The sequence below is a fragment of the Cydia pomonella genome, chromosome 12 (assembly GCF_033807575.1).
Source record: "Cydia pomonella isolate Wapato2018A chromosome 12, ilCydPomo1, whole genome shotgun sequence".
Taxonomy (NCBI): Eukaryota; Metazoa; Arthropoda; class Insecta; order Lepidoptera; family Tortricidae; genus Cydia; species Cydia pomonella.
In genome coordinates this window covers 12579486-12594731 of record NC_084714.1, presented here as the reverse complement: position 1 = coordinate 12594731, position 15246 = coordinate 12579486, and the positions used below count along the sequence as shown (strand labels likewise).

Below are 15246 nucleotides of genomic sequence, written 5' to 3'. Positions count from 1 at the left end.
CCACCATGAGAAATTCGAAAATACGCATTCTTCTAAGTCTTCCATTCCCGTAATGGATCAAATATATCGGCGTGAAAGGGAGAAACGTAAGGAATTGAAGGAACGCAACGAAAAAATGCCGAATAAAGGTAAGGGGGCCCGATCCAGGTCCTCCAGCCCTCCCGACAGATGGTCGGACGTCTCAAATATGGATTCTAGTCAGCCTCATTGCAGTTCGGAGGAAAGTCAAATCCCGCCAGGTCAGCAATCGCCCAGTCACGCGTTAGCCCAGTCTCATGCCGCAACTCCACCGGCTCATCTAATAGACCCACAGGAAAATAATACTCCCTCTCAGACTCCTTCTTCTCCCCTTACGCCCATTGGGCGCATAAAATATACAACCAATGATCAGGGTCCCTTTTTGGTTTACGTCCAAAAAATTGAAACGGCTCTAGATTCAGGAGTAACTCTCCACCCTGTGGCCTTCGGGCGGTTCTTACAAAACCGTAAACGAGAATTCCCCAATATTGTCGAGGGGTCAGTAAAAAGAATCGGGCGAAATCGAGTGTCGATCAGTTTCCACTCCGCTGAAGATGCCAACCTGTTTCTGGAATCTACCACCCTAACTCACAATAACTACAAGGCATTTGTGCCTACTTTTAATGTCACAAGGCTGGGACTGGTTCGAGGTATTCCTGCCGACTGGTCTCCTGAGGAGATTCTCGACAACCTCAAGGCTCCCTTAAACTCAGGAGGCCCTGTCCCTATCAAAATTAGACGCCTCAATTTTAAAAAAACGAATCAAGACGGCTCACATTCATGGCTTCCATCAGAAACGGTAATTATCACTTTTGACGGCCAAACCCTACCTAAGAGGGTATTTTTATGTTTGAACTCCTTATTGGTTGAGCAGTATCAACTTCCAACTATTCAATGCTTCAACTGCTGTCGATATGGACATACCAAAGAAAAATGCAGATCTCTTCCTAGATGCTTCCGTTGCGGTGGCGCTCATCAGGGAGGCAATTGTAATGGCGATGGTGAACCCCAACCGTTCTGCTGTGTTTGCCCTCAGGGATTAGGGGCAGGTCACACAGCCAACAGCAAATCTTGCCCCGAATATACTCGGCAGATTAATATTAAAAAAACCATGGGGGTAGAGAATATTTCGTACATTGAGGCCTTAAATCGTCACGCTAAAGTCACCCATAAATCTTATGCCAATGTAGTGTCTTCTTGCTCTTCCTCTTCTCAACCACATTCTTATAAAAAAACTATTTTCCGTCAACCTCGCACTCCCCCTCTCCTCGAAAAAGGGTATGATAAAAGAGCTCATGAGGCTTTAACAAGGGACCCGGTAGTTGAATCCAGACCAGTCTTCCTTAATCAGCATTCACCTAATGAACAATTCATAGTTTCAGAAATAACAAAATTGATTTCAGGATTTGTTAAAATGTTTTCCCCCGCCAGCCCTTTGGCTAACCCTTCTTTGCTTTCCCACGTAGCGCCTTTTATTTCATCTTTGCTAAGTCATAATGGATCAAGTAATTCTACAGTGGAATAGTCGCAGTGTAACCAATAAAAAACAAGAGTTACTCCACCTTATCAATAAACACAATCCATCTATTTTAGCCATATCAGAGATATGGCTAAAGGAAAGTTCTAACTTCAAAATTCCCAGTTACTGTTCTATATTGGACTGTCGGGCTGATGGACGTGCTGGGTGTGCCCTTTTCATAAGAGACCATATCTCCTTCTTACCTATTCCTTTACCTAATAATAGCCCTAAATTTCACGCAACTTGTGCTCGTGTAGAAGGCATTACCTTCTTATCTCTTTATATTTCCTGATCCTTCTTCTAACATTCTTAAATCACTTAGAAAGTTAATAGAACCACTCCCCCAGCCTATTATTGTACTCGGGGATTTTAATATCCACCATGTCTTGTGGGGTTGTGAGAAAAATGATGATGCTCTAGGAGAACAGTTTCTATTAGATATATTGGACAAATGCAACTTATGTCTACTAAACTCAGGTACTCCCACCCGGCGCTCTCTACCGAATCAATCAGCTAGTGCAGTGGATTTATCCCTTTGCTCTCCTTCTCTTGCATCTCGAATTACCTGGGAAGTCCTGGACAGCACTTATGGAAGCGATCACTTCCCAATTTTACTTGGCCTTCCTTTTGTTTCCTGTAAAAGGCCTACAATAAGCTGTCCCTTATTAGTTTATAATATCAACGGCGCAGATTGGGATAGATACAGAAATTTTTTGGATTACGAAACGTTACATCTTCCTCCTATTACTCCACTTTCTTTAGAGGTGTGCTCTGATGCTCTAGTTGCAGCTATTAAGATTTCTGCTGATAAGACCTTCCCTCTTAAAAATACAGTTGTGGGCAAGCTGGCTTCTCCCCCTTGGTGGGATAATGATTGCACTAAAGCTGTCAAGGTTAGAAAGAAGGCAGAGCGGGAGTATGCCGCAAATATGTCATCTGAGAATTTCGAAGCCCTGGGAAAAATTATGGCGGATACCAAAACCTTGCTTAACAATAAGAAGTCTGAAGGGTGGAAATGTTTCTGTTCGTCTCTAAGTCCCTCTACTCCTAATTCAATTGTCTGGAATAATATTAGAAAATTTAGAAGATCTTATAACCCTTGTAAATGTCCTCACCCTAATTCTTTACAATGGGCTGAATCCTTTCTAGCTAAAATCGCTCCTCCATATGTTCCAGGAGTTCTGGACTCCCCTATAGGCTTGCTAGATAATCATTCATCTGATCCCTTAGATCAATTGTTCTCTCTCCTGGAGCTCAAGAATGTGCTGGGAGCGGTAAAAGACTCCGCCCCAGGGCATGATGGAATCCCCTATTCTTTTATTTCTAAAGCTGGTGATAGATTCCTTAAATATTTCCTTAGCCTATTAAACTTTATTTTGCTTTCGGGCCGGCCGCCTCGGTCCTGGAAATCTCAACTGGTAATGCCCATTCTTAAGCCGGGAAAGGACCCTAATGACCCACAATCGTACCGACCTATAGCCTTATCCTCTGTTCTAACCAAGATTTTAGAGCATCTCATCAAGAATAGATTGGAATGGTTTCTTGAAAGTCATGAACTTTTAGGAAAATCCCAATATGGGTTTCGAAAGGGAAAAAGTACAATTGATAGCCTGGCCATTTTCACTACTGATATAAGGCTAGCCTTTTCAAATCGTGCCTCGGTTCTTGCTGTATTCCTGGACGTCGAGGCTGCTTACGACAATGTTCAACTCCCCATTCTCCGAGAAAAATTCCGTAGTCTGAGAATTCCGGTGAGGTTGGCCTGTCTTATGGGTAACCTCCTTTCAGAAAGACAAATTTCTTTCCGGGGTAAAGACCCTCTCATTAACCCATCAAGACTAGTATGGCGCGGATTACCTCAGGGATCTGTCCTGAGCCCCTTACTTTACAATTTATATACACACGATTTGGAAGGGTCTGTTTCTGGCTGCCAAATTCTTCAATATGCAGATGATCTCTTAATTTACTCCACAAATAAAAACCTGGTTTCTGCATGTGCGTCTATCAACAACTCCCTCCAGTCTTTAAATAACTGGCTTTCTAATAATGGTTTGTCTCTCTCCCCTTCTAAATGTTGTGCTGTCGTTTTTACTCGTAAAAAAGCTTTACCTAACTTGAATGTATCCATCAACTTATCTAGTATTCCTTTTCGTGCCTCCTATAAATTCTTAGGGATTATTCTTGATTCTAAACTGAACGGAGACTTACACTTTGAGTATTTAGTTAAAAAATGTGAACGTGGGCTTAACACTCTCAGGTGCCTTGCGGGAGTTTGGTGGGGTGCTCATCCTACTTCCCTTAGATTAATTTATAATGCTACAGTACGAAGCATATTAGATTATGGCTCTCATCTATTGGTTCCAGGGAATAAATCTGGACTGAAAAAACTTGATTTAATCCAATCTAAAGCGTTACGAATTATCTTAGGTGCAATGAGGTCTAGTCCAATCGTGGCCATGCAGGTAGAGTGTGTCGAACCTCCTCTTGTTTTGCGCCGCCAATTCCTAGCGGATAGTTATTTTTTCCGATCGCTACAATTTTCATACCATCCAATCATTCACCGTTTATATGAACTTAAAGCATCGTCTGCCTTGAATCGTCTTGACTAACCCTGTCTTGTGAATAGCCTTAGAAAATTTCAATCTCTCAAAGATCCAGTTTTCCATTCTCGACGCCTTCCTTTATATGAATTTAACTACGCTGTTATAATTTATCAACCTCGTGTTATTTTAAATTTTGATATTTGTCATAATGATCCTCATGCAGATGAGTACCTACGTCAGATTCTTTCGCGTGAATGGCATGACTGGAACTCCATATACTGTGATGCGTCTAAATTGTCGCCATCTGGTTGTGTGGGAGTAGGTGTTTTCCATTCTCAATATGACATAGTGCAAAAAATTAAATGCCCTCCTGAAACGTCTGTATATACTGGAGAGTGTATTGGCATTTTGGAAAGTGTAAAGTTTATTCTTCTTTTCAAACTTAGGAAGACTATCATCTTCTCGGATTCTCGTAGCTGCCTACAAGCTCTTCTATCTAACCCTTTTTCGACCAAATTCCGCAACCCTATTATTTTCCAAATTAAGGAGAACCTTTTAATTTGTAAAAAAAGGGGGTTTGAGGTTGCCTTGATCTGGGTTCCAGGTCACTCAGGGGTCGCAGGGAACGAACGAGTCGATCGGGTTGCTAAGGAAGCTGTGGTATGTGGTGATAAGACTCCTTTTAGGAACTATTGTTTTGATTTAGTCCCTCTGGCGGCTAGGTGGCTCTTCCAGGTTTGGTCGTCCAATTGGGCTGCCGCCAATCGGTTCCGAACCAAGCCTTATTACCTCGTACAACCTGACGTTCCCAGAAAACCTTGGTTCTCCAAGATTTTTATTCAAAAACAGTTCTGCTCCACAGTTATAAGAATGAGACTGGGCCATTGCTGCACTCCCGCCCACTTAAAAAAAATCCATGTTCGAGACTCCTCTCTGTGTGAATGTGGAGTAGACGAAGGTGACTTAAATCACATTTTCTTTGCTTGTCCTTTATATAAACATGATGATTTTTATGCGGATCTCTTAAGTTTAAAAGTTTCTTTTCCTACTCACATTTTCGAGTTGTTGCAAATTAAGGATAGGGACACTTTGGTGGCCCTAGTCTCTTTCTGTAATCTTAACAAATTAAAGATTTAATTTCAATTGGCTCATTTATTCCTAGTTACTTATATATTGTACTAATGTTTTGATTTTTCTTTACATCTAAATTTACTGTCGTTCCTACATTCTCATTTGGATTAGCAACCTTATGTCTGATAAAAATTCGCGCCCCGAAATAAGTTTATCAGAAATAAATCGACATGACACTGGCAATCAACAGTAAGCCATATTAAAAAAAAAAAAAAAAAAAAAAAAAATGTATTCTAATCACGGACAGACAAGCAAAGAAGCCGGACAAAAATAAGAGCTTGCAAAGGTATCTTATTCACAACACGCTATTACTTTTTGTCTATGAGTGAATGAGACAACAATTCGCAATTACTATCTTTTTTTTCAGGCTTGTCACTAAAATGAACTGAGGAAATTGTCAAATGGATGTAATTGGATGTAATATAATCCAGCCAAATTAAATATATAATTGTTATTTCAGAGTAGGTGTCAATACGTAACAAGTTTACATTACAGCAGGATTTCAGCGGTTAATTATATTGTTAATATTCCTGAAGATTGTTGAAAAACGTGCTGACTTTTTATTTGTAATGGTTCGAAGTTCCTTGTGTAATAATGACTTGTGTGATCGAGGGCTGTTTTTTCGCATATGATTCGATTCTTTTCTAGCAAATGAAAATATTCAGTGGAGGCGGCTGAAAGCTGGAGTTTTACCAACATTACATTTGACAGACACACTTTGGTAATATTTAAACAAATATGTATTATTGCATTACCTATCAAAGCATCATCATCTGTAAAAACGTTGGGTGAATTTCCTAAGAAATAATATATTCATATTTTATTTTAAGGTTAGTACTCCAGTGCCTATCGATGTGTGTGATGCAGAACACATAAAAGTTTCCAGTCATAATATATTATCGGAGTCAAGAAGATAGCCCCTCAAAATTGCTAAATAAAATAAAATACTATATCTCGCGCGACCAATGATGATCCGTATGACAGTTCATTTTTATATGGAACAACTGCCACGTCAAATGTTATTCGATTATGTTATTAAATTATCGCGACTAGGCTAGGAGGCCTAATGAAAATAAGAAAAAATGATTAACAAAAAATGTAATTGAAATTATTGAAATAAAAAATCATATTACACAAATGTTTTCTTTTATTTCCCATTTGGTACATAAAATAAGTAGATTTTGAGTGGTGGACTCTAAATGAGATCGATGCTACATACATTCTCATATTAGGGTCTGTGCGGAAAGAGAGGAGTCGTGTAATATATGGGAACCAAACCAGTACATTTCATGACTCTTCTCTTTCACAGAATAACTATTTGAATTTTAGAGAGAGCGGAATGATTAAAAAGGGTATCATACTTATATTATAACAATTAGATGTATGACGCTGTCAGTTTCATGTACAGTCAGCCAAGAAAGTAGTCTTTATTTGCATTGTGCATCTAGAGTCTAAAAGTGATAGCCCACTTTCTCAACCAGTAAGCCACTGTAAATACAAGATTGTTATCGTATGTGTGGCTTATCTACGATGCAAAATCTGTATTTAAATACGTGCACATGTCCGAGTGGCGAGCCGTATAGCGAGTGGACTTTTTTTACTTACTAGACACTAGTCTTTTTTTCGCTTCAGCGTCCTCTTTGCTCGTGCGCTTGTATCGAGCTGAGAGAGGTGTTACTCATATGTGCAAAAGGACGAAAAGAAAAGAGGAAGGTATATGAATTATTCGACGTGTGCAAAATTCGTATTTTCTTTTCACTGACAGAACATAAGTCCATAATTTTTCAATATAAATATCTACACCTACCTACATTCCCTAGTAATTCACTCAACTTGTGACACCCTACAAAAATGAGGAATAACAAACATATAAACATCTCTTTTTGACACATTATCTAATTCATAAGGAAGCTAAGGACGGGTATACATGTTTGTGAAGCATTTTTTTCTTGACCGCATTGACTTATTAGCTTAGTGACAGACGTCAAACGCCGACATTTATGTCAGTGGTGTGAAATGTAACTATTGACAGATTTTTGTAGTTTGAATGGGGTTCATGTGGTATACCTTGTCACCCTGTTGTAAGCCGGCTACGTCGGCGGGTCCGCCCGGCACAGTCCACACTATGACGGCCTCCCGGCGACCACTGGCGTCCGGCTTGCCACCCACGACGCGCATGCCAAAACCACGTGCTGCGTATGGAACATTTTTTTTTATAAGTATGAGGAATAGGTACTGCACCCAATCACAATGTGACTCTACCCTGAACATACATGAAGGGAAATTGAAATTTGTTCCCAATTAAGAGGAAAGAGGACGGCCGATTCTCCATACAAACGTAGTCCCCATTTTCCTCTCTGGGTATTGACATTTTGGAAAATACTTTTACATAAATTTAAAAGTGGAAAAATTACTGTCTTATTAATATCGATATTCTTAAAATTAATATCGATATTCTAGCGCTCTGCCATCTGAGCCACCAAGACCTCATCCATAGGCAGCACATTTTTCCACCATATGGGTGGGTTTTTCCATTTTTGAATTTATTCTTAGCTTAATAGCATCGTTCGCGGACGTTACTGCTTGTTATAAATTAATTTACTTATATGTGTATTAGAGCGTTTTGGAAAACAAATTTTTGAAAAAATTAAAAAAGAATACTGCACTAAAGTGTACTACATGTATACAATAATTGTAAAGTGACTTATAATCTGAGTATATATCGTATAAAAACTGTAAAATTGTTACTTTAAAGACAAAAAAATCCAAAAAACTGAAGAAGGGGAACTGATTTTTGAGTGTCCCATGCACACTTTGCAAACTTTGGAGCGAAGTATTATTTACCTATCTCCATTTAGGCCTGAACCTGGTTGTTGTGTGAGAAGATACAAAAGTTTAATTTATGATTGCCCTGTAATATCGATGTAGTGGAAGTTTCCATCCACGACACGGAGTTTTTACCAACGTAGTTGCAAAAATCTAGTAATATTTAACGCATCCTCTATTACCCGGTGTTTGGATTTTGCACGGCAGTTGAGCTCGAATAAAGCTAGGTTTAGGCTGTGCGTCAAGGTACAGATTTTTTTTCCACAACGAACTGGATTAAGGTGAAGGTAAGAAACCAATTGGCTACTTGACTGTTTTTTGTAAATAATAAGCCTTGTATTTTTTTATAATCTCATTATAATTTTTTAAATTCCACTTTTTTATAATGGATGGCTCATTTTCTATCCATTTAACTAAATTTTGTTATAATACAACATGTGGCAAGTACCCAATTATTGACTAAATATTTATGAATTTAATAATTATAATCAAGAGAATTCAAGGGATCAAACCACTATTTCGCTTTATTTACCAACAGGCATGCCTACGTCACATCCTAAACGTCGCCGTGATGTATTAGTGGAACAAAAAAACGTGACGTATGGAATAAAAGTGCACGGTTTGCATGTAGTCATTTTAGCAATAACTAAGCTGCCAAAACTAAAAAGACACAAATAAATTTATTCTAGCTATATTCGTGGCGACCTAACTCGTAGGTAACTTAACTGGTGTGGTGTTGCATTTTGAGCCATACCTTATATAACTTGTATGAAATGTTAAAGACGCTCGATTTTGTGAAGTGTGAAAAACTGAAAAATAAAAATAAAAGAATAATGCAAAAAAGTCAAATTCAGCAATTGCAGTAAACTTTGGGACCTTTAGGTATATTTTTGTTAGGGAAACAAAGTTTGTTTAAATTATTAGCAGATAATCTGTTGCGCAAATCATTTTTTATTTGCGCTTTTCAAACTGTGATATCAGGTGTATTTAAATAGGCGATGCCAATATACAGGCCTGCCGATTATATCAGCCGATATATCGGTATCGGTATCATTACATCCCTAGTATAAAGTACCTTACCAACGCAATACAAATGTAGTATATAATTACTTTTGTAATTTTATTATACATTATAGAATATAAGCATAATATAAGTGTAAGGGCTACCCCACACGAGCGTCTCTTGAGCGTCGTTGTTTTGCCAGCGCCCGCACGGCGACTCAACTTTTGCGTCGCGTCAACACAACGTCGGTGCGACGGCAGTAGTGTTTATCGAGCACCAGCGTCTCTCCAGCGTCCACGCAGCTACGACGCAACGTCTCTAACGTCTTTCGAACCTCGGCGTCTTGCCAGCATCAGGGTAAAAACGCTGTGCAGGCACTAACAAGACGCTGGAAAGACGTTGACGGTTGAAAAACGTTACTGACTTCATACCATATTTTCTTTTATAATAATTGAGTGATCAAGTTAGCAGTTGATACATATTTGGAAACTTGGTGGGTTTTACTAAAATCTATGTTTATATTACTGTTACGATAGGTTTAGTTTAGTATTAATTTGTACCTGTTTAAATTTTTGAGATTACATTTTCGAATAAATGAATAAAGATTCATTAAACTCATAATAATAAGATTTTTGGAGAGACAAACATTACACTCTGTACACAGAAAAAATAACCTGAAGAAGTAGCTTCGAGCAATTATTTCATGAAACCGATGCTGCCAAAAATACAGGGGTACGGGGGACGCGGTGAGCGAGTCTTGTGCCGTGATTGGTCCATTCAAACTCACGTGGGTGTCAGACAAAAATGTCTGCCGGCCGCTAGTGATGTGACACGTCATTGTCAATCACTGTCAGTGGATGGTGGCAAGTACAGACAATGGAGGAATTATATGCAAATAGATGACTTTTGAATGCTATGTTGTTTCCTTATTCGCAATGAATATTTTTTATACAGAATGACATATTTATTTATTTATTTTAAACTTTATTGAACATCGAAAAAAGTACCAATGGCAGACTTGATTAAGGTTTAAGAAGTCAGAGACTTTATGTTAAACAAAAATCATTTTAACATATAAACTTTTTAATTACAATTCTGAAGTCCTTGGTAGCAGGCACTTTTTATTTTAAAAGGCGGGGCAATAAAAAAGTTGTTGAGGCATATGTCAAATACGATCGGAAAATTGTTGGAAAATGGAGAAAAGCGAATTTCGTGTGTTAATTAAACATTACTTTTTACGTGGGAAAACTATTAAAGAGACTGTAAACTGTTTAAAAAAATATTATGGGGAATCTGCTCCTTCTCATGGAATGGTACATAAGTGGTTTACAGAATTTTGTACTGGACGTACCAATACCAATGCCGCACAACGCTCTGGAAGGCCGATTGAAGTGACCACTGATGATGTCGTGAATAAAGTTTACGATATTGTTTTGGATGACCGTCGAGTGAAGATTCGTGAGATAGCTGAGACTGTACACATTTCATCTGAACGAGTTTTTCATATCTTGCATAATATTTTGAATATGAAAAAGCTTTCCGCAAGATGGGTGCCGCGTTTGCTGACAGCCGATCAAAAACAACTTCGTGAAACAACTTCCGAGCAATGCTTAGCCAAATTCAAGCGTAATCCTAATAAATTTTTACGTCGATTTGTGACGGTAGATGAAACGTAGATCCACCATTATACGCCAGAGACGAAAAATCAGTCAAAACAGTGGACTTCTGCTAACGAACGGGCCCCAAAGAAAGCGAAAACCGTTAATTCGGCAGGAAAGGTAATGGCCACTGTTTTTTGGGACAGTCAAGGGGTTATTTATAAAGATTATTTAGACAAAGGTAAAACAATAAATGGCCCTTATTATGCTACTTTGTTGGAAAAATTTAACGCAGAAGTTGTGAAATAACGGCCACATATGGCAAAGAAGAAAATCCTTTTTCACCACGACAATGCCCCTGCACACTCGTCAGCAGTCGCAACAGCCAAATTAGTAGAATTGCGTTACGAAATACTGCCCCACCCACCTTATTCTCCAGATCTGGCCCCATGTGATTTTTTTTTATTCCCAAACATGAAGAAATGGCTCGGTGGGAAAAGATTTTCATCAAATGAGGAAGTCATAGCTGAAACTGAAGCATATTTTTCATTGTATGACAAAAAATATTTTTTGGAGGGGTTGAAAAAACTGGAACATCGTTGCATGAAGTGTATGGAGAAATAAAACTAAAAAAGCTGAAAAAGTTTTTTGCTTTTTGCAAAAAGTCACTGACTTATGAAACCACCCTCGTAGAGCCAAACAGAGAAATGTCAAGGTGCTTCAAATTGATGATACACAATACTTTTAACTTAGTTGTTCAAATTAGCCGTCTTTGTACATCGTAAATTAAAATAAAATTATTAAATTCCTAAAGTGCGGTTACGCTATCACTCGATGTTACTATCTCAGTTATAACTTTCTTTGACAAGTGTCAAAACACTTTTTAACAATATATACGTTTTTGCCGATTTATATACACCCGATATCACAGTTTGAAAAGCGCAAATACGAAATGATTTGCGCAACAGATTATCTGCTAATAACTTAAATAAACTTTGGTTTCTTAACAAAAATGTACCTAAAGGTCCTGAAGTGAACTTTGATTGCTGATTTTGATTTACTTTTGTATTCATTTTGCATATTTCTTTTATTGTTATTTTTCAGTTTGTCTTACTTCACAAAATCGAATGTCCAATAAAACATCCGTTTTATGCATATTAAGTACATAATTCTTTATTAATTTGATTTGTTAAGTTACTACTAAGCCATTGATATCGGTACCGTCGATTATTTACTTAAAATATCGGTATCGTATCGGTGAAATCATGTATCGTTACATCCCTAATTCAGTACTAAATTAAGTAGATTTTCCGCACATCTAAACCTTTCATGTGATTCCTAAACGTCACATTATGGTCCATAACGTCACTTTATCCTACTGTAGCTGTAATTGATTTTATAAGAATTTATATTAATTATAAGGATAATTGAAACTGATTTCGATCTCATTTGCAAGAATAATAAGTGATAATTAAAAAAAAAAACAACTTTTTATACTACCTTTACCTTACGTATTTTATGCAAAGATCATTGTAAAGCAACGATTAAAACCAAAAATGTAGCGTATTGGAAAGACTTTGTCAAATAACTTTATTGTAATACATTGTATTGCATATGTTATTCGTTTTTAGAAGATTATTTTTGTTTTGTATTTTTATAAATAAAGACTGGTTCACACGCCCATTAACCATAGCTATGCTCCTACGTTAGACTTTTTTCGATTAATGTAGGTATTATTATAAAATATTACAAAATTTTAAATGCTTCTACTTTTATTAATATTTTTAAAAATTTGAAAAAATCTAACGTAGGAGCATAGCTGTGGTTGATTTGATATACAACAAATCGTGTCAAAAAACCTTCAATAATGTTAATACTCGTATCCAGAGAAGAAAATGAGGACTACGTTTGTATTAAAAGGTGATTTCGTGATTTCGCGCGGGTTCTCCACTTTCGTCTTAAGTGCTTCAATGTACATACATGAAAACATTCATATTTTTGAGGCCCGCCATTTTTAGGGTTCCGTACATCAAAGAGAATAAAATCTGAAGCCTTATAGGATCAATTTGTTGTTCATCCGTCCATCTGTCTGTCAAGACTCTTTAACTCGGGAACGTGTGGAGGTATCGATTTAAAATTAAGATGATATATTCAAGTCTATAGTCCCATGAAGCTGTGAAATAATAAAACTTCTAAGTTAACGTAGAAATAAGATATAGCCGTTTATGCCGCAAAAAACATAGATTTCGTGGAATCAAAATGTATAGGGTACTTCCCGTTGACTTAGAACTATGAAATTTGGCAAGTAATATCGTCTAACGCTAAAAGTACAGGGACAAATGTCAAAATTATAAACATTAAAAATATAAAAAAATACGGAATATTAGTACGAAACCCTCAGTGGGCGAGCCCGACTCGCACTTGTCTGGTTTTGAATATAAACCTGACCTAGATTGATGCTAATAAAATAAAATAACTAAAGCTTACATCTTTTGTCATTAGGATCGCGACGCAGCGAGACTCGTCGTGGCGAGCGGTCATCGACGTCGTGTATGACGATCTTGATCGCCTCCGCGTCAACCGACATTTGCCGCGCGGCTGCAGCGGCGGCGGCTAGGGCTGCAGCCGAGGGGCCCGGGGCTTCGCAGGGGTCCCCAGTGCGAGCTAGGGCAGACATTGCACTGAGCGCCCCCGTCCTTTGTTGAAGTGCGGCTATGTCTGGGCTGATGGATTTACAAATAAATATAAATGAGTATATTAAGTTATTTTCTTTGTTTCTCTGGTATCCTAAATTGATTGTGACTTACAGCTGGCTACCGCGGCGCCTGATGGGCCGGTCTTCATCAACGGCGAGTCCGGCTATCGAAGGCGTCGATTCAGATGTGTCTTCTGTACGGTAGGAGCCGCGACGCGATCCTGCTCCCGCACCGCCGACCACATCCACTGCTGAAGCTCTGTGGGCACAAAATAAAACTTGTTCAAAAAATCCCTTTTACAAAAAATTACAACGGAAATTGCCGATTTCGGACTCTACATCAGGCGAAAGTCGACCTACTCGTATTCCATATTGAACGTGTTAAATTTTGAGTCATCAATCACAGTTTCTACAGCTACTAACGAGAATAAAGTTCAAAATGATGATAAGTAAAACCCTAAATCGAAAACTGGAAATATACCTACTTTCAAAAGTTTTTATCTCCACCGCATATGTAGCTCGCTTGTGAGAAGGGTCCAACATGTACGCGGTTATGTGAGTCGTATTTGATTAATGAACGTTGTTTTGTCCTTGGTACACCAATTATGAGTTGTGTGATCCATTGTGTAGTACAACATATAAGCGAAGCCAGCTGTCGGAAGCAGCATGCACCATTTATTTTTATTTTTCAACAACAGCTAAGAAATTTGTATTCCAAATTCAAACATTTCTTCTGCGAGTGACATCATTTATTTTAGTGTCATGAAAATACATAGGCAGGCAGGCAGGCATAGGCAGGCACCTTTATAATAACAAATGTGAATACCCGGGTTATCTTATCCTACTAGCTTGGTATTAGTTCCATCAATTATGCAATTACATGAAATATACTCGCTAAAGATAATACTTGTATTTTGTTAAATTACTAAAAAACTACACACGTAATATATCTTTAGTATAAGTAATAGTTTGTAAGTAGGTGGTAGTATTATGTCAGTAAACAGTTACAGCTGTATCGATTCTATTCATTTTGTAAACGCATCTATAGGTAGCTTAGTAGGTTATCAAAAAATTACACAAGGGTGCTGCCACACATATCGGAATTCGGCGAATATTTGTGATGGCTCTCGCTATCAATATGTGTGGCCGCAGCAGTATACACATTAACAAACATTAGCAATAATAATGTAACTTGTATTACCCACGACCTTAAGTATGCATTAAATATAGATTCACTACCTTACTTAGTATATTCTAGTAGGTACTGATATGTTTATACAAATCCGATAATTTGACTTTACGTGACACATAAAGAGAATATGACACCGTACAAATTATGTTTGCATTTCGAAGCTGGCGGCACCTATTGGTTAATATTATTGATGGAGTCTCGGCGCTGAAAAAGGAAATTGCATTCGTACCTTTCCACGCCATTAACACGATTATGTCTACTCCGGTGACGCGTGGTTCGCCCGCCGTTGCAAATATGTCTAACGGTATGGAATTGTGTTAAAATTATGATAATATATGTCGGTTTATGTATGTGGATGAACTAAGTAATATAATAATATACAAATACTATAGACTAATCGTTACATAATTAACGACAGTACATTACGGGTACATACCTATAGACATTGATGCACTGAAGTAATGTAGGATGACGCCAATAATAGGATGGAAGAGCTTTTAAGGGCTGTAGTTTTCCTTCAGTTTAGATTCAACCCCCGATAACACGCATGTAGATGAGCTTTCATTAATTTTTGCGATTTGTTAAAGACAATGGAGATCCATTTGAACAATTTATATGTTTTCTACCTCTAGATAGTGACACTATCGTAGTGTATTCCTTTAGGTATTTAACAAAATGTAAACAAACCACAATTACTATATTTTATTGAGCATGAATAGCC

At 37.8% G+C, this 15246-nt stretch overlaps 2 protein-coding genes across 5 annotated transcripts in view; one reads left to right on the top strand and one right to left on the bottom strand.

Moving 5' to 3' along the window:
* The window catches only part of LOC133523603 (intraflagellar transport protein 172 homolog), a 98172-nt gene extending 84894 nt beyond the window's left edge, over positions 1-13278 (top strand). The window contains exon 36 of the mRNA XM_061859272.1: positions 13141-13278. The gene's annotated coding sequence lies outside the window, so the exon portion shown is untranslated. The remainder of the gene's footprint in view (positions 1-13140) is intronic.
* LOC133523605 (regulating synaptic membrane exocytosis protein 1) overlaps positions 1-15246 on the bottom strand; it is a 244393-nt gene that overhangs the window by 31068 nt on the left and 198079 nt on the right. For all 4 annotated transcript variants that reach the window (XM_061859274.1, XM_061859276.1, XM_061859275.1 and 1 more), the window contains exons 9-11: positions 13446-13592; positions 13126-13361; positions 7279-7403 (exon numbers count right to left, since the gene is read on the bottom strand). In XM_061859274.1, the coding sequence (XP_061715258.1) occupies positions 7279-7403; positions 13126-13361; positions 13446-13592 (508 nt within the window). The remainder of the gene's footprint in view (positions 1-7278; positions 7404-13125; positions 13362-13445; positions 13593-15246) is intronic.